Source organism: Vanellus vanellus (assembly GCF_965231255.1).
Source record: "Vanellus vanellus genome assembly, chromosome: 5".
NCBI classification, from domain to species: Eukaryota; Metazoa; Chordata; class Aves; order Charadriiformes; family Charadriidae; genus Vanellus; species Vanellus vanellus.
In genome coordinates, this window is record NC_138910.1 from 11372581 (window position 1) to 11398213 (window position 25633).

Below are 25633 nucleotides of genomic sequence, written 5' to 3' on the forward strand. Positions count from 1 at the left end.
TAGCTTTAGTTTGGGGCAATAGATTTGTTTTAAACCCTGCTAACATCAGATAGTTTCAGGCTTTAGTACAGAAAGTTTCAATGTACCGTAGAGTTGGATTAATCCCTTTTTACATTGAAATGAGTAGAAGAGCTCTTTGGCTTTTCCATTTACTGCCTTCGGGTCACCACAGAAGCAGTGTGGGGATACCTAGCTACAAGGTTGACACTGTCATCTTCAAAAGATTTTGGTAAAGGCAGATTAATTGAAGAGCAATTTGAAGGTGTAGCTTCAGCCAGTTCTCTATATTTGGTAGCCTTTCAAAGAGACTGAACACCACTGAGAAAAGCGAAGCTCAAAGACAGTCCAAGTCATGTTCTTAAGACTACATGGAAAAATAACAGGTTAGGTGACAGTGTCATTCATACTTTTTATTTTGAATACACGTATCTACAATGCTTGGAATTGCTTGACTGATAAAAACTGTAACAGCAGCTACTGTTAGAAATCATGAAGTATTGCCTCATATTTGTCATAACTATATGTAATAGCACGTCCCTAAGTGGGAAACAGCTTTCACGTGTTAGATTCACCTATTTAAGTCAAAAGCAAATTTAAGAATCAAAGGCACAACCAAGATTTCTTGGGTTTCACTAACACATACAATATCTCAGATTAAGAAAACGTAATCAAAGAATTACAACCTACACAAACATCAAGTGCGTAGTCACATGTGCAGAACACTTTAAGGCATAAAGTAAATGACCAGGTAAATGTTAAACTGTATTTTGTGATGCTTTCCCTTCTGTTTCCATTCACAGATAACTTTGTTCTAACCTCCTTAAGGTACTGACTGACGCTTTTTGTTCACAGATATTGCAGAGCACTTTACATGAGGCACTTGGATCACAGCATGTTACTAAGTAGAGCATCCTCTTAAAATCTAAGTACTAGACTTTGTTCTGAGGGCGTCTTCACAATAGCTACAGTTCTGATTAATTCTTACTCTGGATGCTGCTTGTTTCCTCAGGGGCCATCTACCTCTTGGGTAGTCAACAAATATTGTGGAAGGGCCCCAACGCTGTTGCAAATGACAAAGGTGTCAGGATTGTTTACATCATCTACTAAGCTGTCATATACCTTAGTGGCATCCCCCTCCACTGCTGGTGGTATAATATAAGTTGGCTTGCCTTTAGTGTATAAGCCTGTTAATACGTCAGCCTCAAACACGTACATTTTAGAGTCTGTTTCCCGCGTATCTTTACCCTCGATAAGGCTTTTCGGGTTCCTTTTAAAGTAGACGCCAGCTCCGTATTTTTGTTCTGGAAAAAAAAGAAACATTTTCAGAAGAAAAAACACCACAAATGGTTCTTTTGGTGTGGAAGTACTAAGAGACTGCTTCTTGATTCAGTATGACGTTTTGTTACTGCTCGATGTGTGCCATCCTTGTGCAAGTAAATTTGCATTAAGTGGATCTGATGCTAGCACTGACATCCCATGAGCAAGGACAGCTGATGGCCATTCCGATTTAACTGCTACTACAGTGGTGACTATTCGGATTTAACTGTTAATCCAGCAATAGAAACATCAAGGTATAACGTATTTGTATAGACAGTTCTGTCATCATGTCCTAGGGACTCTGATAAGCACCAGAGAAGGTAAGATTTTAATAAGGCAAACTATAAAAAAGCATTTTGGGATTTATAAGGAGAATGCTGCATAAAAATGCTATTACGGTACCACATAGAAAAGTGCAAAGAAATGAAATTAAACCATCATCCTATTTATTACTTTGAAAGTGTGCCACGTACACTGCATAGACAAGGAAAGGCAAATCACTTTTTGAACAGTTCATTGCCTGAAATCCCAGTTCTGCATTTGACAAGCAAAATATCACACCCTTCACCTATTGCAGAATGAAGTGCTAAATGCTTGTTCTTTCAATTTCTGAAAACATCTGTCTGCTACACTATTTCATAGACACCACAACTTTCTTCCTGAGTGTACTCTTGTTTGAATGGCAGTTTGCTCAGTCAGATGACCCACTGTCTCTGATTTGAGCTGAGGTTAGGCTAGATGACCTTCAGAAGTACCTTCCAGCTTCAAATTCTTCTGCGATTCCTTTTAACATGTTTTAAAGCATCACGCTGTTGAATGCATGTTTGCAGCAAGTAAATAAGGACACTGACTTTCTTTTAGGACTGACACAACAAAATAAAACATGGATGTGGCATTCTGTGTATATTAAGAATTCTGTCATCAGTGTCTGGGCTAGGCTGGAATCCAGGCTTATCCTCCCAGAGCCTTCAGGAAAATCTTACTGTAGATAAAAATGCTCATATGATTCTACATGCAGGTAAGAAACATTTTTCCCCGATTTTAATCCAACTCTAGCAGTCAGTCACTGTTCATTTTGATTAAAGATGCCAAAGCAAGTTATTACCTGTTGGTGGAGAATACATCCTGTGAAATCCAGTCTGGCATACCGAGCTACAGAACTGAGCAGGAACACGCTGGTACAACTTGTGTGTTATTTTGGAGGTACCTTGTTTTTGTTCTATTTCTTTTTTCATTTGTTGGAATGCAGCAGATAAAAGAGGATTATGTATCTTTTCAATCTATAACGTAAATAATAGCATAGTATAAGCAAACGGAGACCATTATCCATGAAACGTATCCGTGCTCTTGTTTAGACTATGTTCTTCAATATGAGAACCTTTGATTTAGCTTATATGCATTGACTACATAGCGGATAAGGTATGTGAAGCGTGCAACTGATCCACAGAAAAAGAACCATGCCACTGTCCCATGCCTCTTGTTGCAATCAGTGGGAATATATCCTAGTGTACTGATTTCCAGTACTTGAGTTGTGCTGAACAGATTGAGTATCAACCCTATGTGAGAATAAGCTGTGCGGGTGCTTACAGCCTAATCTGGGAAAGAACTGCAAGTGTCCTGTAAGGCGTGGAGAACCTCAGCTCTCATTGATCAAAACTTTACAGCTCTTGGGGAAAAACAGGTCCACAGATAGAGGGCCTTTGTGTTAGCTTTTGTCTTGGAAGCATGGCTGCAGGCAGTGTTACACCACACAACTTCAGGAGAGCTGGCGATGCTGCAGCTCTCGCTCCCACACCTGGCTCTGCCAGCGGGCCAGTCACAGTCCTATGGCAAAAATCAGTACCAGGGGCCTGCAAGGCCTCTTCTCCAGCAATCTGATCATGCCACGCTTCTGACGGCTCAGCTAAAAACAAGCAAGAGCTGAAGCACAATCAAGCTTCTGCTCTCTTAAAAAACATTTAACTAAGCTGTGACCAATCCTCAGTGGAGCACTGTTTAAAATTCTGATGTAGCTTTTGCGTTGAAACTCAAAAGAGTCTTTAGTTCTGCAGAACTTGCTTTCACTGGGTTGGCATTTGCTATTATTTCAGTGTTAAATACCCTTCTCGTGTGAAAGGCAGTTTTGCACTTGGCAGTCTGGTTTCCAGTTACCCACTGTTACTGCTATGCACCCAAACCCCTGTTTACAAACTTCTGTATTTCGCTGTGTTGCACAGCCTCATCCTCTTCCTGTTCAGTAAAGCACTGTTTTCCAAGCAAGATCCTAATCAGACCATAACTCTGACAAATTCAGTTGCTAATTTTTGGTGTCCAGCTCACAAGAAGAAAACGGAGATGCTGCATTAGTGGCCTGGAATATTGTACTCATTCTAACATACCGATCTCTTATTTGAACATTTGAAGCATGAAATAAGAGATAGAATATACAGTACAATTAAAAGGACTTCTCAGAATTTAACCACACGTTTTGAGTGATTATTTGCATTATGTTTAAAATATTTTTTACTAGGAGTAATGACTACACCTCTTAAGGATTAAGCTGATTTGATCTTAATTTTTTTAAAAGCAATATATTGAAATAGTTCATCTGTGTTTTTTAAGCACATATTAAACATGTTTGTTCACTGAGATTTAGTTTTTCCATGAATACCCTCTTTACCTTGAGAACACGAAGCCCAGCTTTTTCAAACTGTTTCTGTCTGTCTTTAAACTCCTGAAGGTGTGATTCGACCGGTGAAATGTGGACGCGTGTAGTAGCTCTTGTCTTGTGAAGGTGTCCTTCTGAAAGCTGCTCTGCTTCTGGTTGGCCTGGATACAAATCACAGAGTACAATTTTCATATAACATAATATCTGAAGCAAAGGCAAGGAGGAGGGATCCAATACTATAATTTGATAGTTTAGTTAAGAACAAAGAATGTTAAATATTCTCTGAACTAATGCCAGAGGCTAATATTGAGAGGGACTGATAGATATATCTATTAATTTATTCTTTTTTTCTACATTTATTAAAGAAACCAGACAGAGAGAACTAAAGAAAAGCAATTTATCTTCTCTATTATATCTCTCCTCAGCCCAGCTTTCATGTAACGGTATCTATACTGAATGACTATACAAACATGAGGAAAAATGGATCACTCAGCTTTTTGTGATGCCACTAGTTCTATCAACTGTTAATGAAAGTCAAGGACTCTGCAGAACAAGTCCATTGATTGGTCCTGCAACAGTGGTCCAGCCATAGCTAGCAAAAGAGCTCAGCAAAGGTACGCGTTAATTAAGTGCAAATTTTGTAAGTCTCTAGTCGCCAGGCTTTAAAGTGAAGCTGTCCTGGAGGAAGCCAGCATTACAGCTGGCTGTACAGTGACGGCTGGCCCCAGCATAAACTGTGCGCTACTGGGAATATTGCCAAGGGACTAACCAAAGCTAATCAATGGTCTTTCAAAGTCTTTCTTTATGTTTATCAATATGATAAAAGTACAGCAATATCGGTATGTAAAGCAATGTTCAGTATGTGTGTGAACTGACTGCACATCTGTCCACTCTCAGCAATGCACAGATACATGTTGCTTTACACTTAATCCTATTTATGCACTTAATTAGTCACTTATTTACTTGACATACCCATTAAGTAAAGCAGTTCCTTTTGTTTGGCTGCAGTCTTCTCTTGCATACGAAGCAGTAATTTTTCAGTTGCGAGCACTGCATCAATCACAGTGTCAGGGGGGCCCCGAAATTCCAGTCTTGCTTTTCCACCTAGCACTTCTTCTGATACACATACACTGGAATGCTGCTCTTGAGATAGTTCTGCAAACTCGTTTTTACCAAGGCTAAAAATGTAGTTGTTTTCAATAATGGCATGGTGAGTTTCCCAAATTTGTACCACACTTTGGATCCACGATTTTGCTGCTTCCAATGCTGTACGTGTGTACCCTTTAAGTTCAACAGCTAGTTCGTTATTTGCAGTCTCTTTTATGCTTCGACTGCCTGACTCTGTACCTGGAAGAAAGATGTGGTTTTTTATACAAGTACGTTGGAAGAGTGAAGAGCTTTCAAGGGCTGTCACAAATTCCTATATGTAATCCAAGATGTACAGTGCCAGAAACACACTACTCTTCTGGTATGCTCAAAAAAAAAAAAAAGATATTAAATACCAGGAGGTAAGTTTTCCAGGAAAAAAAAAAAACAAAAACACAACAAACCCACATAGCATGCAGAATTTATTTGCCTTCCACTAAATTACTTCCAACAAGTTAGGCGCTGACGATGATTCTGATGTTTACAAATCTTAAAGGGAGTAGTGCCCAGTTCCGTTCCTATCAATGTAAAAATGCAAAGCGCTCCTTTTTAAAGGAATGTGATTTCAGATTCTCAAATCCGGTGCGCTCATTTATTTGAAATGCCCCTTCTGTTATTTACTTACTCAAATGATCACTTCTGTTGTAATATTGCTTTTCTTCCAGTTTATGTGCTGCTGAATGAAATTTTCTCTGGAAAACCTTCAAAGAGAAAAGTTTAGGAGCAGTTTGCAATCTCTGTTGTCAAATACACAATTTGTCTCTTCAAAACTATTAGATAAGCAGTTTACAGCTGTACTTACACCCTCCCCTCAAATTCTGAAATTTTTCACAGCTGATATTTGTCAGCTTTTCCCAAAGTTTTATTCCTGACAATATCAAATGCATTCCTGTTCTTCTACGTCTCCTAAGGTAAGACACCTTACACAGTGAATGCCACCTTTCCCAACTCCTTGTGGTTGTGGCATATCTAGAACTTGTGGAACCAGTGTTGATAAAGGTGTTCATTACTTGCAGTTTAATGCTGAGGAACCTGAACATACATAAGTCTACCGGACCTGATGAGATGCATCCCAGAGTCCTGAGGGAATTGGTTGATGTCGTTGCCAAGGCACTCTCCATGATATTTGAAAAATCATGGCAGCCAGGCGAAGTACCCAGTGACTTCAAAAAGGGTAACGTTGCACCCATTTTTAAAAACGGTAGGAAGGAAGATGCTGGGAAGTACTGACCTGTCAGTCTCACCTCCGTGCCCTAGAAGATTATGGAAAAGATCCCCCTAGAAGCTTCTAGACAGTCAGCATGGCTTCACCAAGAGCAAGTCCTGCCTCACCAACCTAGTGGCCTTCTACAATGGAGTGACTGCATCAGTGGAAAAGGGAAGAGCTATGGATGTCGCCTATCTCAACTTCTGCAAGGCCTTTGACACAGTTCCCCCCCAACATACTTCTCTCTAAATTGGCAAGATATGGATTTGATGGGTGGACTGTTCAGTGGATGAGGAATTGGTTGGATGGTTGCATCTAGAGAGTAGTGGTCAGCAGCTCAATGTCCAGATGGAGATTGGTGACAAGTGGTGTCCCTCAGGGGTCTGTACTGGGACCAGTACTGTTCAATGTCTTCATTGATGATATAGACAGTGGGAATGAGCACACTCTCAGCAAGTTTGTGGAGGACACCAAGCTGAGTGGTGCGGTTGACATGCCTGAGGCACAGGATGTCATCCAGAGGGACCTGGTCAAGCTTGAGAAGTGGGCCCGTGTGAACATCACAAGGTTCAACAAGGCTAAGTGCAGGGTCTTACACCTGGGTCAGGGCAACACCCAGTACCAATACAGGCTGGGGGATGAAGGGATTGAGAGCAGCCCTGCCGGGAAGGACTTAAGGCTACTGGTGGATGAAAAGCTGGACGTAAGCCAGCACTCACAGCCTAGAAGGCCAACCGTATCCCGGGCCGTATCAAAAGAAGCATGGCCAGCAGGTCAAAGGAGGTGATTCTGCCCCTCTACTCTGCTCTGGCGAGATCCCACCTGGAGTACTGTGTCCAGCTCTGGAGCCCTCAGCACAGGAAAGATGTGGACCTGTTGGAGTGGATCCAGAGGAGGGCCACAGAAATGATCAGAGAGCTGGAGCACCTCTCCTATGAAGACAGGCTAAAAGAGTTGGATTTGTTCAGCCTGGAGAAGAGAAGGCTCCAGGGAAACCTTATAGCTGCCTTCCAGCACTTAACAGGGGCCTACAGAAAAGATGGGGGGAGACATTTTAGTAGGGCCTACTGTGATAGGACAAGGGGTAATGGTTTTAAACTAAAAGAGGGTAGACTTAGACTAGATAGAAGGAAGACATTTCTTACAATGAGGGTGGTGAAACACTGGCCCAGGTTGCCCAGAGAGGTGGTAGATGCCCCATCCCTGGAAACATTCAAGGTCAGGTTGGACGGGGCTCTGAGCAACCTGATCTAGTTGAAGATGTCCCTGCTCATTGCAGGGGGGTTGGACTAGATGACCTTTAAAGGTCCCTTCCAGCCCAAACTATGATTCTCTCCTTACTGAGTTTTAAAACCCAGACATTTCCCCTGCCTTTATCCCTAAGGTACTCTTCATGATGACACATGGAAAGCATCTGAGAAGCACTACGCTGCTAGGCAGTGGATGTGGTATCTGGCAAATTGCCTTTCCTTCCTTTTTCAGCAAAGAGTTTCTGCTGTGTCCTGATTATCAAGGGATTAAGTGATGAGCACATAGGTGTCATACAGCTTCCTTTAGAGTTTATGGGACTCTTACAGAACGTAGATCTGATCTTACAATCTTAGAAAGGTTTGGGTTGGAAGCAACATTAAAGATCACCTAGTTCCAAGCCCTCTCCACCAAGAACCTCCAGGTTCTTCACCTGTTGGAAGAATGGATGGTTGAAGTTAAATGGGAACAAAAGCAAACTCTGTACTTTTATAATGGATGGCTATCTAAAATAGTCGTGTATTAATCACATCAGCCAAATATTCAAAAGGTGGAAAACGACACATTGCAGTTGAAATTATCCACTGTCTGTTTGCAACCCTTCTATCATGTGAGGTCATACAATGTGTTGATAGTGTTTTGTCCTAGGAACTTCATACCAAAAAAAAAAAAAAATCAGTTAAAGAAATTTCCTAAGGAGGAATAAGTTTATTCCATAATGAGTTAAGAGTAGACTCTTTCTTATAAAGTCGCTGACAGTCATGAGAATTTCAGAGCTCCCTCCCTTTGTTATCAGGCCACAGGGTGAAGACTTCTGGTTCAGTGAAGAGAAAGTAAAGATTTGTAAAGATTAACAATACCTGTCAATGGGACAAATAGTTTCATAAAGGGGCCTGCTGCTCACAAATGTTGTAAGTAGTACAGAACGCAGATTATCTTAATTTGTAGTCATCTATGGGGATATTTTTACAGTTTGGTCTTTTCCTTATTGGTAGCTAACAAATTTACCTGATAGGTACCGTAGTCATCCGGGCAAATGACAAACTGCACATCTATCTTCTTCTCAGGATGCACCCTGGCAAAATTTAAAACCTCTTCAATCATTATCTCTGCCACTGTATCAATAGGCAGCATTAACGGCCAAATCCCATTTGGTGGAAAAGAAACTGAGGGAGATGGCGAGTCCCAAAAGTAACATAGGCATCTTCTCACTGCAGCTTTTAAGTCCTGCAAGAAAAACAAGTGTTTTAGTCCTCACATCATTCAACATGAAAATCAATTAAAATCCAATCTAACTGATCATTACCTCACACAGTAACACCTTGTGGCGGGATAGCGGCCATACAATGTGCAGCACAAACTCACAGGGCAGGTTATGCCCTTTTGTTACTATGAATGGGTTATAAACCGAAGAATGTTCAAGATGAAACTTAAGCTCATCCTGAAGAGCTAAACCCGCTTTTTGCAGCAGTACTCTTGAAACTGGAGAGTAAGGACCACCATCCACAGACAGTGGATTAACAACTGCTGTAGTCTGGAAGAAAAGAGTACAAAGTTTCAGTATACTTCAAGCTTACTATTTGCAAGCTTTGCTACTATAGAGAACGCTCTTTCTAGGGACAATTCTTTTAAAAAAGCCTGACTGAAGCAGATCAGCTGTTTGAAAGGTTCTCTTACTACTACTAATGGCAGTATGCACCTTCTAGTGGCAGTAGATGCATACATTTTTTTCAGGAGCCAGCAGCATGCATAGGACCTGTTCAAGTCATCAGAGGGTATTCAACAGAACTATTAACACAGCTGTAGAAGTGACCCATACGTGCCTCATCAAATGCAATTCTGCAGCCAACTGTTAATCAGCAGGAGAGAACTATGGCTATGTCTGTTATCCCAGCCCACGCAGATGCTCCCCGTGTTAGGGTAGCAAGCGCGCATCACCAAACTAGCAGGGGTCAGGGCACACAGGGGAACTGCAAAGCTACAGTTGCTTCCAATTCACAGTGAAAACAGCAGATTCCCGTAGTAGGTCTTCTGTATTTCAAATTAAATACACAAAATGCAAAAAACTTTTTTACAGAATGCTGACAACAGCAGTAATTGTTCTAACTTTAACTGTTGAAGATTATCTAAAGATACAACACTTCGGAGCGTATTTTCCTCATAGTCTTGAAGGCATGTGGTATCTTTCAGTACTGTAGAAATGGTTAGTAGAATTCTCCATGTCAACTTTGCCATCCTTTGCTCTCACCCCCCAAAAATGAATTTTCTATTCAATTAAGATACTTTTTTAAAATAAAAATTATGGTTTTAAGATACGGTATTTGCTAAAAGCAAATGCCATTCCTATGATGCAGCTTCCAGTCTAAGAGCTCTGTTAGATTACTAGGCTCATATATTTTCTAGCTAAAAAGTTAAATTAATCCATTTAAATGATGCACTGTTTAAAGGTAAGGTACATATCATCTGTATAAGTTATTTTCAGCTGTTTCAGTGTTTGCTAAATAACTCCAGTATTGACACCTATGAGAACCTAAATTACAGGAAAAAAAAAAAAAAAACAAGGGAAAAAATAAGAGTAGATTTCTAGGGAATGTATGATAAAATGTGAACTCCCAGGATGTTATAATAAGAAGATAAGCATTAACATAAGGATATATTACTATTAAATCATCCAATCTTTAGCTGCTTCCTATTATTCCATAACAGCGTGTATAAAAAAAAATAAAAACGTTCTAATGTTTCATACTTATTTAGAAAAAAAACAACTCCTTGCCACTGTAGTTTATTTACCATCTGTAAATTCTCATCAGAATGAGAAGATAATTATCTAGTGGACCGATATAATATGTGTTCTGGACCCTCGGCCTCCAAATCCTGCAAAGACTTGGAGGCAACTCCATCTTCAACATATGACAGGACAGACTTACCTTCTGTTCTTCAAGGAATCCTCTTACGATGCGCAAGCAAATGCCTCCAAGTTTGATGAAAGCTGAAGGCTGGCTTGGTGAAGCTGAAAGAGTTTCCTGAAGTGAACTGGTATCACCCAGAAACTTTTCACAGGCCTTCTTCATTTCTGCAACTGTAGCCTCACAAATGTTCACCAGGCGGATTTCCCTGAGACAGCTCAATGGACTTGCTTCAACAAAGTCCTTTATAGCCATTACAACCACTTGAGCACACAAATCAAGTGGGAAGCCATAAACACCTGAACTCACTGCTGGGATAGCCACAGACTCTATAGCATTTTCTGGAGCACTAACATACCTCAGAACATTCACAATAGCTTCCTGAAGCAGGAGACAACATCTTTCCTTTTCAACATGCACCCATACTGGACCAACTGCATGAATAATTTTCTTACAAGGAAGCTTCCCTCCACCTGTCACTGCTATTTGGCCAGTTGCGAGTTCTCCATACCTTTGGATATAAAGATTGCATTGCTCTTGTATTTCTGGCCCTCCAGCTTTCACAAGGGCTAAAGCAAGGCCTCCCCTATGATCTAGATGTTTATTGGCTGCATTCACCAACGCATCGGCTTTGTGTCTTGTGAGATCATCCTTACAAACACAAATGTCAATTCCTGGCTTTAGTTTTTTCCTGTATACTTCAACAGTGCATTTTGTACTTTTGAAAGTCAGTGTACAAGCAAACTTTTTGTAAACGAGATTACTTAGACAGTTCTCTCTTTTCTCAAGAACATCATAGGCATCTTTAGTGATGGGGATCATCAAGCTGTCCTCATCCATTACCATGCTTGGCCCTAGGATACAGAATAATATAAAGTGAAATCCAAGACACTATTGTCAAAACATTGATTTTTATATAGACGTGTGGTTTATAGCTCTCAATTTTATCCTACTGTCATTACGTACTAATATTTTTTGGCATAGTCTGATCTTCTCTCTCCCGTTTTCATAGGCTTAGAAAGTCCGACTAAGCAAAGAAATCAAGGCCTCAAGTGTTGTTTGTTATTCTCTTCAAATTAACCTCCCCATCTAGTAGCTCCTTTCCCACCTTTCCTCAAGACCTTCTCCTCTTTCCTTCCGGTGCCTCATGAATCACAGCAGTGTGATTTTCAGGAAAGTGGAAAGTTCAGTCACGCTCTGTCAGGGTTAACGTGTTTGGATTCTGAGAAACAGTCAGTATTATGCTGTCCACAGTTTCCTGTAAGCCTATGAATACTTTCACTTTTGTCTTTTCCATCAACAACCAGCTCCCTCCCTGTAACTGAACACAGGCAGACACGGCAGCGGCCAGCTGCTGATCAGTGTCCTCAGAGAGACCACACACCCTCCCCTGAAGCAGTCTGTCTTCAAGATTATCTTCTGGTGACCCGGCAGATGTCAGACGTGGTAAAATATGCCCCGAGCCCCCAAACAGCCCACTCAGAATCCTCTCAGCAGAGGGATTACCAGCATATAGCGTGTAGATCCCTTGGGCAAATACCTTTTCCTTAGAAGTGGTTGACCTCTTCTCTTTCCCTATTCTTCCTCCAAAGGCACTAAAAGAGGACAACAACAGTATCACTGAGCCCGTGGTGACCTGAGGGTTTGGGTTTGTCTTACTGTTTACTTGAGGAGGAAGCTCAGTTAAGATGTGTCTCCTTCTGTTACTTGTTCTCTCTTTCTTACTATGTATTCTCCCCACCATTAGGTTGACACAACCATTGTTGGGGACATATTCTTAAATGAATCAGTGACGTAATCCAAATTAAAAACACACCGCAAAAATTAATTTGATTTAGAGCACCAACCTCAAAGACTAATGCAGCAGCACAACTGAATAGGCTGAGAATAAATGGTGAGAAGGAAGAAAAAGGAACAGACAAGTGCGAGAGGAATGTCTTTGAAACAGATGCTGTTACAGGGCATTGTTAACTGGCTGCATTTGCCACTAAAACTCCAGCTGAGAAAGCAAATGTGAAAAGCCACACCATAATCAGGGCTTCAAAATGCTTGTAAGAGTGGAAAACACCGCTTTACCCCTCTGCTGCCAGGGCTGAAGCCTGCCCCTGCCCTCTCCAGGGTGTTTTTAGCATTTTGTTACTGATTTCCAGCAAGGTCCAAGGGTGAGTACCCCAGGCCCTTGCACAGTCAGCAGCTCACAGCCACACCGGCAGAGGAACACTTTCCGATACGTTCATTTAACCGTGCCACAGAGATCTTATGCTTCAGCTTTGTCTTTACTTCTGTGGTCTGCACTTAAAGCCCACAAGCACTTTCTTTGTCATATGGAACTTATGAATTCAGAAGGGCTTTTCAACCCGCTTTTTTTAAGGAACAAAAATAATGGTAAAGATTTGGGCAATTTTTATGTTATCACTATGGCTATACAGCCCTCTCCTGGCAGATGTCAGCAGTACTATATGCAGTAACTATGTTAATTTGTGTAAATCAATTTGCGTGAGCTTAATCAAACTTTCCTCTGGGGTATGCTACCTGCTTGTAAAAAGAGTTGTAACGTTTTGCGCTTACAAAAGTATACATGCTGATTCATCAAAACACTCCTGAGCTCTTACTTTTAAGAGAGACACGCAAGCAAATCCTGCTGACTAATGAATAATAACGTTGATTCATAACCGTTTCTAATTCATAGATTTCAGACGGCTTTTGGCTATTCTAGGTTGATGTTTTCCAGTTTGCTGGCTGTAAGCAGGCAATTTTCAGCTTAAATACAGGAACACGCTTTGCAGGTGGCTCAACGCATGGCTTACCAAAACCGCTCTGCCGTTTCAAGGTCTCTGGGAGGTAACTCTATTGGAAAAAAAACAAACAATCAAACAAACAAACAAAACAACAAAAACACAAGAAAGAGAAAATAGACGTTACTACCTGCCGGGCTGCGTTTCCTACAGGAGCGGTTCTGCCGCAACGCAAAACCGGCAGCACCGCCTTTCCAAACATTCGCAGGAAGTTTTCTGCTATTTAAAAGGCTGTTCCGAGCCCGACTCCCGCCGGCAGCTCCCCCGGCTCCTGCTGACCGGGGGGGGCGGGGTGTGTGTGTTAGAACGGGGAAATTTTCCAATTTTCCCCTCAATCCCGAGCACCTGGCCCGAGAACACCACTTCCCCCCCCCCCTCCCCGGCCAGGCAGAGGAGAGCTCGTCCTGGCCTGCGGCCCAGGGCCACTTCCAGCCGCAGCCCCCCCTGAGCTCCCTGAGGGAGCCGCTGCCCGGCGCAGGGCCGCCCCGGCGGTGGGGGGGGACACAGACGGGGACCCCGCCGCTCCCCCCTGCCCTGTCCCCGGCACAGCCCCGCTCTGTTACCTGGAGGATCCCCATTAACCCGTGGCCGTCTCCCCGCTCAGCGCCGGGACCCGGGGCGGGGAACGGCGGCCCCGAGAGGCGGAGCGGGAAGGGAAAGCGAAAGCGGGCAGCGGCGGGGGCCATGATGGCGGCGGCGCCGCTGCTGGTGCGGCTCTGCCCCTCGCCCGGCGCCGCCGAGAAGGCGCTGCTCAAACTCCACAGCTACTTCCAGTCAGGGAAACGGTCGGGGGGCGGCGAGTGCGAGGTGCGGGTGGGCCCCAAGCCCGGCACCTACTGGGTGCACTTCCAGCATGAGCGAGGTGAGGGGACGGGGGCGGGGGGTGCCCGCGGCTCGGCCGGCGCTGAGGGGATGAGGTTGAGCCCCAGCCGTCCCCGGAGGAAGGGGGGGGAGGGTGTCAGTTCACAGGGAGGTCCCGCTGGCGTGGGGGGGGGGGGGGAGGGGGCGGGAAATGGCCGCCGAGGGCACCGTCCTGCGCCCCCGGGCAGAGGGCGGGCGGCCGGGGGCTCTACTGCCGCTCGTAGCCGTCGAGTTTTCAGGTAACGTTATCAGTCTCGTCTGCCCGTCCCCACGTTGCTGCAGATAAGAAGAGCGTGGAGTCCCGCACGGATCACGTCTTGGAAATGGGTGCCAGGCGCCTGAAGGTTGTCATCCAGGCGGGAGAAGGGGACCTGGGCAAGAGCCCGTTGGCGGAGCGGGCCTCCCCCGGCTCTTCCCTGCCTCAGCGGCAGCAGCCAGCAACCACAGGCCACCGAGACGCGGCAGGAGAAGTCATTACCAAAAAGGTACACTGGTAACGAGCAGTGTCGCGAGCTGACCTGCTTGTAGTTCCACAAGTCCTTTGCGTTAACTTTACGTTGCACGTCAATATTTCACGCCAGGCAGATGTCAGTTACGCTGTCTCAGTCAATAAAATGGGGAGGAGGGAGCGACTTTTGAGTGCTGGACCACAGGTCATCCACACGCATTCACAGGCAGCATGGTCTCCAGCGTGGCTTTGGCACGTACCAACCACCGCTCCCCAGAGCGGCACCCTGGCAGGTTTGAGCACCTCTCCTGTGAAGACAGACTGAGAGAGTTGGGGTTGTTCAGCCTTGAGAAGAGAAGGCTCCAGGGAGATTTTATAGAGCCTTCCAGTACCTAAAGGGAGACCAAAGGAAGGCTGGAGAGGGACCTTTGACAGGGGCATGCAGTGATAGGACAAGGGGTAATGGCTTTAAGCTGAAAGAGGGTAGATTTAGATTAGATATAAAGAAGAAATTCTTTACTCTGCGGGTGGTGAGGCACTGGCACAGGTTGTCCAGAGAAGCTGTGGATGCCCCATCCCTGGAGGTGTTCAAGGCCAGGCTGGATGGGGCTTGGAGCAACCTGGTCTGGTGGGAGGTGTCCCTGCCCATGGTAGGGGGGTTGGAACTAGGTGACTTTAAGGTCCCTTCCAACCCAAACCTTTCTATGATTCGGGGGATAGTACGCACCAAGGACTGCTCCCAAAAGGTGGAAGAATTTTGTGAGATTTCTATACCTTCCTGCTACACAGACCTTTAATACTATTTAAGCATGTTTTGTACCTTCAAACAGGCCTAATTACTTCCATCCCTCACCTCAATGTTAAAAAAAATCTGCTCTGATGGGATGTAGCACAGGAAACATTATTTCAGATGCTTTGAACTAAAAGTTATGCAGAGAAGATCAACCATGTGTTAGGGACATGGGATAGGGCCAGGCTACAAGTTACATGATGCGAATGTGGCTTTACCAAGAGAGACGCTGATGTCTGGCCCAGAGGGTTTCCCCTGTTTTGCATAGTACCATAGATGTAGCATTTGAGGTATAGCACGTGCTAATGTAGTGTTTATCTGACATCTGTAGCAGTATACTGCAAGTTCCCTTATCCTTCCGTCTGTGCCAAGTAGAGATGTGAACATGTTTGTTGCTATTTTTTGGAATCCTATTGTCTGCCTTAACCCTGAATTACTAAAGCATGACTTCTCAGATTTTTTTAAAGAAAGATGGTAAGAGAAAACTAGAAAGTTACTATAATTAAAGAACAATGTAATATATGTACTGTTAAAACATGTGTCTCTGTCACCCAACACAAAGGGGGCAGACAGGTTCTTCAGGGGATCCTTGGCAGAATGATGATGGCACTAAGTTGTAGTTACAATTAAAGTTTGTCTGTTTTTTTTTTTTTTTTAACAGGTTTTTATGATTAGTATAGCCTAGCATAGAATTAATGATCAGAATAGGATTTCTACAAGCAGAACCAGTGCAGCGCAATTTTATAAGTAGTGTAGCACTGAATTTTATAGCACAGCTTAGCTTATGGTTCCTAATTACTTGCACTCTCTGCAGATCATGTCAAAACTTAATACTTGGCTTGTTGTATCACTATAATAATCATTATCTAGACTCAAAAAATGCATAAAAGAATATGAGTCATCCATTCAGTCCTCGGAGGAAGCAGAGGTCGGTGGAGGTGTCCCTGGCCACCAAGGGATCACGGGTCTCACTGTCTGTCAGCAGTTGCGGGCCAAGTTCCCACTTAGGGCTTGTAACTGCTTGATTTTGTAGACAGTGGTCTGCGTGCTGTTATGCTTCTCTGTTCTGTGATCATCACCATCTGGTTGCCGTGGTGCCTGGGACCTTCAAGGCCAGTAAGGAGGGGAGTAATCAGCCTGGTGCTCAGGAACCTTGAGCATGACAGGGAGTGTAAGAAGAAATCTGTTTTGCTTTGTCTGTGTGGTGTGCAGGACCTTCAGGGCCTGATAATGAGGGGAAAATGGATTAATACGTGACCACCTCAGTCACAGAGAATGGCCTTATAAAATGGCGTTAGTTATGCTAACCACATTACCAGAGGTCAGGAGCAGGGAGTGCTGGTCGCAGTCTCAAACTAAGTAGCAAAGTTACTGTCTCTGTTCCCGGGATGCTGATGACTAACAAATTTCCTTTTTGCTGCTGGAGCAGATTGCTTTACTTACATGAGTGTGATGTCAGTATACCTGACATAAAAGAAACACTGCACAAATGTGTCTATAGTAATGTAGCCCTACTGAGACGTATAGAGCTTTTCCTTACTCAAAATACAGAAGCAGCAAGCAGAGAACCTTAGAAAAAAACAAATACTGATATCTTCTTGTCTTCTCTTTAGATATTTCTTACAGTATCTGCAACTTTGAATACCAGTATGTTCACTGAACAGCAGAGAGAGAAAATTACCATTATATGTCCAAATTTAAAAAGAGAAGGAAATCCTAATATTGATGGCTCTGAGAAATTGACAGGAGACTTTACAGATATTGAAAAAGCTTATCACTACTTCAAGGATGTCCTTGCAGGCAATGACACAAAACATAATTTTTCACCCTCTGAAAGTAAAAAGCGTTTGGAAGATGAAAATGGTGTGAATACTGAAGAAATGAATGAGCTTACGGTTCTGACAGCTCTATATGAATATTTCAATCATACCTGCAAAGAACAAATCAAATTACTACAGGAACGTTTTGGAGTGTGTATAAGAAGTAAAGATCATTACAATGGAACCACATCAGTATTCTTCACTTCTGATAAAAGTCCTGTATCAATACAAAGAGCTAATGATTTTTTTATCAGAACTTTTCAGAGAAGTGTAGAAGATCTGAAACAGGAAAAAATTCCTGTAACAAACAGTTACACATTAAGCGAGACAATAATGAAATTAAATGCTAGGTTCAGTAATCTTCTTGCCAAAGAGGAAGGGAATCAGTTGCTACTCCGTGGTCCAGCAAGTGAGATTTTAGCTGCCAAAAAATTTCTAGCAGAGGAAGGTAAGAACAGCCAAACTGAAAAGAATATGAAAATATCAACTGAACTGTACAAATACAGGAATGGAATAGAAGTTGATGCTTCTGTGTTCAAATTGCTGGAAACAATATTAAGGAAAGAAATTGAAGACATTAAAGACAAATTTGATACAGTCATAGAAGAGAAAGACAGTTCATGTGGCGAGAAGGTGCTTATAATATTTAGGCCTAGGATCAAAACTTCTGATCTGTCTTCACATGCTACTGAAAGTTTCATTGATGCATTTCAAAATGCCTCTGCAATGTTAAGAGAAAAACTCATCAGCTCGAAGCTTTCAGAAGATCAGAAGAAAAGATTAAGTATGCTACTTAATGGAAAACAATTGGAAGATCTGCATGTAAAACTTAAGAAGAAGGAAGACAAATTCATCTTAAGTGGTTTACCAAACCATCTGTATGCTGCTGAAAAGCACATTACGAACCTTCTTAATATTGAGGACTCAACACAAACTAAAAACAGGGCACCACTGTCCTCTGATCTCGGCTATCAAGAAGCTACAGGAGCGTCTGAGAAGAAATATAATGGCAGGCAAAAGAATAATTTTTCTTCTGAAGTACAGTCTAAGGCAAAGATGGAAGAAGAAGACAAACATGTGTGTCCGATTTGCATGGAGAGAATTAAGAATAAAGAAATTCTGAGGAAGTGCAATCATGCATTTTGCAAAAGATGCATCGACCAGGCCATGACTTACAAGCAAGCTTGTCCTGTTTGTAATACTGTCTATGGACTCATGGAAGGAGACCAACCAGAGGGAACAATGTCAACTAGAACAATATCTTCAGCTCTCCCTGGTTATCCCAGTTGTGGTACTATTGAGATTACATATAGTATGCGCGGTGGTATTCAAACTGTAAGTATATTTAAAGGTTCATAAAAGTTATTTTTCCTGAAACAAAACAAATATTGAATATAAAATTAACTATTTTTCCATCATTTTAATGCATGGCCGGGAGAGACATTTCTTCATTCTGTACAAATCTGCAAGTATTTAATTCAGTATTTTTGGGTGCGATTAGGTAATATAGTAGGAATTAAATAATCAAATGGTAGCCCTCCATTATATATGCACCAGGACAGAGCTACCTGTCTTTAATTTGTACATTGGGAAGAACTGAACTGAAATCTATGGCGTGATATCACGTAAACAAAATTTTGTAAGTATAACAAAGATTCTCTAAGACATTCTCTTAGCTGCTGACACCAATGGGCAAAAGTGAATAGAGCACTAGCTTGTAAGATTTCCAGGTGAGAAATAAGCTTATATTATGTGCTTAGAGTCATGACTAGGACTGAAAATGGGATAAATGAAAAAGTTGGAGGTGGGGTGACATGCATTTGGGAGAGCAAAGAGGAAAAACAAATTTAAATATAACAATGGATGCATGAGTGATGACAAGAAAATGTGAATGAAACTTACATGAAAGAAATCATCCAATGAGAAAAAAAATTAAAATCAAGTCATGCTGTATCCTTCTGAATCAAAGACAGGATAAAAAGTATTGCAAAAGCTGGGATCTGTGATTTTTCACACTTTCAAAGTGTTTTTATTTTGTTTTTCTACAAAACAGAGCAACCATCCAAACCCAGGGAAACCCTACTGTTCAACTTTTCGAACAGCGTATTTACCTGACAATAAAGAAGGGCGAGAAATTCTGCAGCTCCTCAGAAAAGCCTTTAACCAAAAATTGATTTTCACAGTGGGGCAGTCACGTACTACTGGTGTACGAGATGTTATCACATGGAACGATATTCACCACAAAACTTCCATAGCTGGGGGACCTACCAAGTAAGTAGTTTTCTCTTTATGTAATTTTGTTGCTACTCAGGTGTGTCGGGAAGGCTACCCTGAATATTTACCTCATTGGAGCTTACAGATTTTGTCACTATCAAAGTGATTGTGGAATGCTCTATGGATCCAGACTTGAATCACCTTCACCAATTTGGACAGTTGGAGCAAGGATGAGCTTAGATGAGCTTAGATGAGCTTAGCCTTCTGTTGCCCCTCAGGCCACTCATTCACCAGTGAGTTGTTTAAAGCACCTTCTCAGTTAACTACTCTGATGAGAAGCTACTTCTAGGACAGGACAGCAAGCTCTTGATAGCAGCTAAGGTTGGTCTGCTGATCTCAGCCTCTTCTGTTACCTGCTGTTTTGTACCAGGAGGTGCTGGTCCGTTATAATCCCAGTAAGGACAGTACTCAGACTCTGTAAAATATGATTTGAAATTCTACTTATTAGTGCTAACAGCAAGAAGAAAGACATTGTAGTATAGATGTGGTTATGACCTTTAGATACTAGGACCCCTGTGTTACGCAGCATCCAGTAAGCCTCCCATCAGAGCACAGGATGCCGTGCTGACACTGTCCATAGAAAGGGTTACCCCATTTGGGTTGTTTGAGCTATTACAGAATTTTCTTAGTAGAAGACGGCTCTGTTCAGCACTGTTTGAGGACTTGCTCCACTTCTAGATAAAAGCAAGGACACGCAGGTGGTGTAGTCACCGGTGCGGAGTGGGAGCTTCCAGCAGCACCTCTCTGACAGTGATCTGGCTGAGTCTGTCCTGTGGCCAGGGCATGCGCGCAGCCCCGCCACGGGTCTGAAGGCCACGCCGCACGTCCAGCACAGCATGGCATGGGCCTGGACCTGCCCCGGTTAACTGTTACGGGATCACCAGTTCCTCGGTGTGTAATGGTCTTCCAGTCAGCATCGCTATGTTCCACTTCTTGATGCACGTACAATTGACCAGTCTTAAAGATATGATTAACTACAGATTATATCAGTAAACATTTGGCTCCTGGAAAAAAATCTTACTGAGGCAAGAGGGAGGCTCGGAACAGTCCTTTCAAGTTTGTTGCAGCCTCTCAGGGGCAGGTGTCTTCCTCCAAGCTCTAAAGATTGGTGTCCAGATCCTCCTTCCTGTGCTAGGGTCATAAAAAAGCAAAAAGTATCAGTTTTACTTGAGTCGTGTGTCCCCTCAAATGGTCTCCCTAGTTATTGCTTGCTTCATACGCACTTTTGGTGATGTGCTATTTAAAATCCAGAGGTACCATTATATTTGTGTTTTGAATGCTCACTTGGATATGCCTCAGGTCTGATTTTTAGAAAGATGCATACCCAAAGTGCCCCGTCATTTTCAAGTGAGACAGCAGGCAGCTTTGAAAGTCAAGTTCTTAGTGTCAGTTTGTACAAGCAAAATCAGCCATTCCTTTTCTTGAGTTTTTAGCTTTACCCTGTCTGTACCACCTCTCTGACCTGCAAAATAGGGTCTGTTTTCTCTGTGGAGTAAGAAGTAAGTGCATAACACTTGTCAAGTGTTTTAAAAGACTTTGATGAAGAGGTTCTGCAGAACTGTCAAGTGCTTCATTGCAGAAGTAGCCCAAACAATTCTTTTCTTCTTTCCCTAGTTTTGGTTACCCTGATCCTGATTATCTGCAGCGGGTTCGATCAGAATTGAAAGCAAGAGGAATTGAATAAAGAAATTTATCAGCCGTCAGCTCTGAAGTGTAATAACTGAACGTGTAGCAGTTAATTTACTATTCAAACACTAAGAAACAAGTTACTTTGTTCAACTGCTGTATTTAAATCACTTGTATTTCACAGGCAGCCAAGTAATCTTTTTTTTTTTTAATCAAATGATGTATGTTCTTTTTACACATCATTTAGTTCCTTGAATAATGTTTCCCTCTGTGAGTAACCTTTACAGAATTTGGGTCTTGTGAATGCAGCATCAGTACTTGTTGCCCTTGTCGAATATCATATTGTGTATCTTATTTTACCAGTGAATCCGATCTGCACTTTTTCCCACGAGCGTTCAGTCTGACCACCAAAACCAATAGATCCACTGCTAGCTTTTATTCAATCAAACACTTGCATTAGCTTTGTGTAATTATGTCTGTCATCATGGGTAGCATCATGTAACCCATCTGCTGGAAAATTTTTATGCAGCAGTTCTAGTATCAGCTCTGATGACCCTGTGATCTTTTGCTTTTTTTCCTTTTCGGGGTAGATACGGCATTAGTGGTTTGGGTTTTCAGCGTGACATTGGATAATGTAGGAGGGGGTATGTGGATGTTGCTATATTTTTAACCCTGCAGAAATGCTGAATGCTCGGAGCAAATGGATGGTGACAGTGCCTGTGGTCACCTCTGGTAACGGGGGTGTGCCTTGCATCATGTTTAAGCTTAAATACAACTTTTAAGTCAACTATATTCTTTCCATTCCTTCCAATACGTGGTTTAAATTGTGTTATAAAGATACTTTTTTGCTACCCTGCACTGTCTAAATAGACTGCTAATTATCTGTGTGGTGGTGTGAAACAAATAGCTTTCATTTAATGCAGCCATAATTTTTAGTTCATTAAACCATTTTTGTTAGACTATTGAATATAACTAATAAATAAAATATAAAAATACCATCTGCTTAGTTCTGCATTCTTCTGTACAGGTTTTTCCTCCTGTTTTAGGTATGTTTAGTTGTGTATTTTTTTTAATTTAGGAGCTTCCCAGCAGCGCCATGATTTGGGGTGATTTGGACCCCATGCCACCTTTTTTTATTTTTAAGGTTCCCACATTGGGACCAGGCAGTGCTACTTTACCACCTTGACTTTCAGATTGCATAGTATTGGGCACTGGTCGGTTTCCACATGGGTTGGGATGTCTTTCCTTCTGTGGTTTTGTTTTACTGTATTTGTTTTCACGCTTTACACTGTTTCAAATTTCCTCCCTTTTCTGGGCAGTAAGATACCAACACTCCAGGTGTTTCTAAATGACTGTGCTTTTCTGCATACTGAAACCAGCTGTGAAGATCAAATCTCCCCAACTTCTTTCGGTCTCTCGTTTCACTTTCTGTCCCACTAAGCCAGTTCGGCGATGTCGGACCCCAAGCTGGCAGTTCACCGGTTCCCATGTTACCTGTGGCAAAGTTTTTGCAGGCTGAGTTTTGCGGCAGAGTCCTGTTGACTGTCACTGAGAGCTCCCAAGCTTTTACCCTCTAAACCAGCTGCACAGACTTTCACTTTCCATTACAGCTGTACAGGTTAGGAATAAATCCACCTGATTTGCAGTCAAAGTCAGGCATTTTGCCTGGGTTACAGCAAGGGAGGAGAGCATGCACCTGGGCTAACGGTTGAGAGAACAGTGCATTAGGATGCGAAAGATTAATCACCCACCGACAAACAAAGGCACCCCCGTGTGTCTGCTCATGACACCTATATTTAGCTGACATCCACCCATGCTTATCATATTTAATGACATTTGGTTATTATCCATTTCCTCAATGAACTTTCAGTGAAATTATATTGTCCCTAAATAAGGGTTCTTCAGCCAATGTGCAAAAACCAACAGACACACTGAGTCGAGAGATTTGGTTTTATGTCAGTTCTGCAGAATCCGGGGCCGGGCGTTTAACAACAGCCAGCACACCTCGCCTTTCTGACAGTCCAGTATTTATAGTGGTGAGACAGAGCTGGTGGGTGAGCTACAGTTCCTTTATCATCCCTCATCATGTATCTGCATTCAAGTTAATGTTTTAAACATTTTGGAAGACCCCCTTAATTAGCGTGCTCATTATTTACAAGAGGGTCTTATCTAGACTCCGTTGCAAGGACAGTGTGTGGTGTCATCCCATGCTTTGATGAGAGGCGGGGGTGTACTCCCTGTGTGGGCTGTATTCACCTTCAGTTGAGCTCTCGATGTGGTAATCCTTCAACAATTCCATTTCTTTGATCTAAGTTTCCATTGATTGTTTCTACATCTAGTCCAGGTGGATGTACAAGGACGTAGTTAAGTTTAAGTGTTTCTACATCTAGCCCAGGTGCAAAGAGCCCGGTTAGGTTTTAATTTCAGGCCTTCAGCTAAAGCTCAGTCACAGTTCTGTTAGAATTTTATACAAAGTGCTTGTGTAACTTTTAAACCATATTATTTTGATGTTGATTAGGGGGGGAAATTTTCACTCATCTCCTATTTTGGTGTCTCATATTTGGGCGCATTAGCAAAACACGCAGCAAGAGACAGCAGAGGAGGGCAAGGGGGAGCCCTGGGCGCTCAGCTGAGGATGTCCCCGGCACGGTGCGCCCAGGAGAGTACTCTCCCACTGCAATCCGGCGCGGCTGCAGAAGTGTTTCTGACGGAGAACGATGGGAACGGGTCATTTCACTTTGTGCCACGACTCGGTTTGAAAGCATAACGCAGGGAGAGCGAGGTCCGTGTTCCCCAGTGCCTGACCAGCGCCAGCTCGGGCGGTGGGAACGGCGGCGTTCCATAAAGGCGTGGAATGGTTTGGGCTGGAAGCGACCTCGAAGATCATCCAGTTCCACCCCCCTGCCCCGGGCAGGGACACCTCCCACCAGACCCTGTCGCTCACACCCGTTTCTCGTACCGCTCTGTGGAAGCCCCTACACCGCCTACATGACCTCCTGAGCCCGGCGGGCCGCGCCGCCCCCCACCGCCGCCGAGGAGCCGCCACCGGGGCCACACAGGCGCCAGGGGCCGTGCCGGCGGGGTCCGCCCGCTCCCCCCTCCTCCCGTGGCAGGGCGGAGCTCGCCGCCGCCGCCCTCGACGGAGAAATGAAACCGAAAGCCCGGAGGGGAGGGGAGGAGCAGCGGCCGTCATGGCGGGGCCGGGGCCCTTCCCGCTGCTGGTGCGGGGCGACTGGGGGTGCGCCGAGCCCTCGCCCGCCCTGAGGAAGAAGCTGCTCTGCTACTTCCAGAGCCAGCGGCGCTCGGGCGGCGGCGAGTGCGAGCTGCGCGCCGGCACCGTCACCGGGGACCTGCTCGTCTGCTTCGCCCAGCCCGAGGGTGAGCGGCCGGGGCCGGGGGAGGGGGAGGCTAATGGCCGCTTGCCGCGTTTGGAGGGGAGAGGGTGGCCGCCACCCTCCTCCCCTCACCGGTGCCTGTCGTGTTGGCAGTGAGGCGGCGGGTGCTCGACCGGCGGCTCCATGAGCTCGACTGCGGGCCCCGAGGGCGGCTCTCGCTGCGGGTCACCGAGCTGCCCGCGGACGGCGACCCCGCACAGGTGAGGCGGGCGGGGAGGGGAGGGCAGGGCAGGGGAGGGGAGGGGGCGGGTGGGCGAGCGGGGCCGTGAGTGACTCCTCTCCTCTCGTTCCGCTTCCAGGCGGTGGGACGGGCCGGCGGGGCCGAGGTGGCAGGTAGGGGCTGCGTGAGGCGCCGGGGCCGGGGCGGCGGGGGAGGGCCACCCCGCGGCCGGAGGGGGACGGTGGGAGCCGGTGACCGGACCGAGCCGTCTGCTCGTCCAGCGCTTGGGCGGGCCGGACCGGCCGTGAGCTCTGCTCTTTCGTTTTCCATTCCCAGCACTCTTCTTCGTGATTTCTTGTTTTTATTTTGGGTTTGTTTTTTTTTTTTTTTTTTTTAAACCACCAAATTAGTTTAACGCATAAAGCGCAGCCCTTCAGCCAGCTCCCAGCCATGCATAAAAACTGACCGAACCAACTTTCTGGGCAAGTTTTCGTTAGGGCTCTGGCAGACATCGCGTGCGCTCGCCCTGCGGGCGGCAGTTTGCTCATCGCACGCAACCTGCTTACCTCTCCCTGCACATCACTCATTTGTGCAAACGAGGGTGCACAGGTGAAGATCGAGGGCCTGGACTAGAAAAGCAGTCCGGCATTACCATTAGCTTTTGTCTTCTAATTTAGCTGTGTTCCTTATTGTTCTAAAGGAGCTGGCAGTGGTGTGGTACGGGGTCAGGCTGTGTGGTGAGAGAGGTGCCCAGTTCCGAAGAGTGCACCCCTCCAGAGGAGCGATGTCCTCCGCACGTCTCTTGGTGGACTACACCGTTTTTGTAGAAGGATGGTGCTGTAGTGGGTGGGAGGACCCGCTCACAGCAGTTCACGCCGTACCACTCTGTGCTGGTTTGTTTTTTTCACACTATGCCTGAGGCTTTTTTTGAGCTCAAAGGGTGTTTCTGTAGCCACATTCAACATATGGTTTGGGAAAAGGAATATATGGGAT

At 44.2% G+C, this 25633-nt stretch overlaps 2 protein-coding genes across 2 annotated transcripts; one reads left to right on the forward strand and one right to left on the reverse strand.

Annotated features, from left to right (window-relative positions):
- Positions 1-223: 223 nt before the first annotated feature.
- PARP9 (poly(ADP-ribose) polymerase family member 9) lies at positions 224-13879 on the reverse strand. The gene is made up of 10 exons (XM_082483658.1): positions 13830-13879; positions 13279-13318; positions 10493-11325; positions 8872-9099; positions 8574-8792; positions 5736-5811; positions 4937-5311; positions 3977-4125; positions 2423-2597; positions 224-1301 (listed from the first exon to the last, which is right to left on the reverse strand). Exons 1-10 carry the CDS (start codon positions 13842-13844, stop codon positions 1006-1008), a joined length of 2406 nt encoding a protein of 801 aa, XP_082339784.1. The 5' UTR covers positions 13845-13879; the 3' UTR covers positions 224-1005.
- Positions 13880-13912: 33 nt separating this feature from the next.
- Positions 13913-22076, forward strand: DTX3L (deltex E3 ubiquitin ligase 3L). The gene is made up of 5 exons (XM_082484245.1): positions 13913-14128; positions 14410-14612; positions 16979-18520; positions 19239-19456; positions 21074-22076. The coding sequence occupies exons 1-5, from the start codon at positions 13951-13953 to the stop codon at positions 21141-21143; spliced, it is 2211 nt and encodes a 736-aa protein (XP_082340371.1). The 5' UTR covers positions 13913-13950; the 3' UTR covers positions 21144-22076.
- Positions 22077-25633: the final 3557 nt, after the last annotated feature.

Bases quoted from the DNA above. Each gene is read 5' to 3' on its own strand.
- PARP9 (XM_082483658.1), bottom strand. The intron at 8,793-8,871 runs GTAATGATCAGT...TTTTTCTTGCAG, and splicing joins ACAAGGTGTTACTGTGTGAG to GACTTAAAAGCTGCAGTGAG. The intron at 5,312-5,735 runs GTAAGTAAATAA...TCTTTCTTCCAG, and splicing joins CAACAGAAGTGATCATTTGA to GTACAGAGTCAGGCAGTCGA.
- DTX3L (XM_082484245.1), top strand. From the start codon at position 13,951: ATGATGGCGGCGGCGCCGCTGCTGGTGCGGCTCTGCCCCTCGCCCGGC. The intron at 14,129-14,409 runs GTGAGGGGACGG...ACGTTGCTGCAG, and splicing joins GCACTTCCAGCATGAGCGAG to ATAAGAAGAGCGTGGAGTCC. The intron at 19,457-21,073 runs GTAAGTAGTTTT...TTCTTTCCCTAG, and splicing joins ATAGCTGGGGGACCTACCAA to TTTTGGTTACCCTGATCCTG.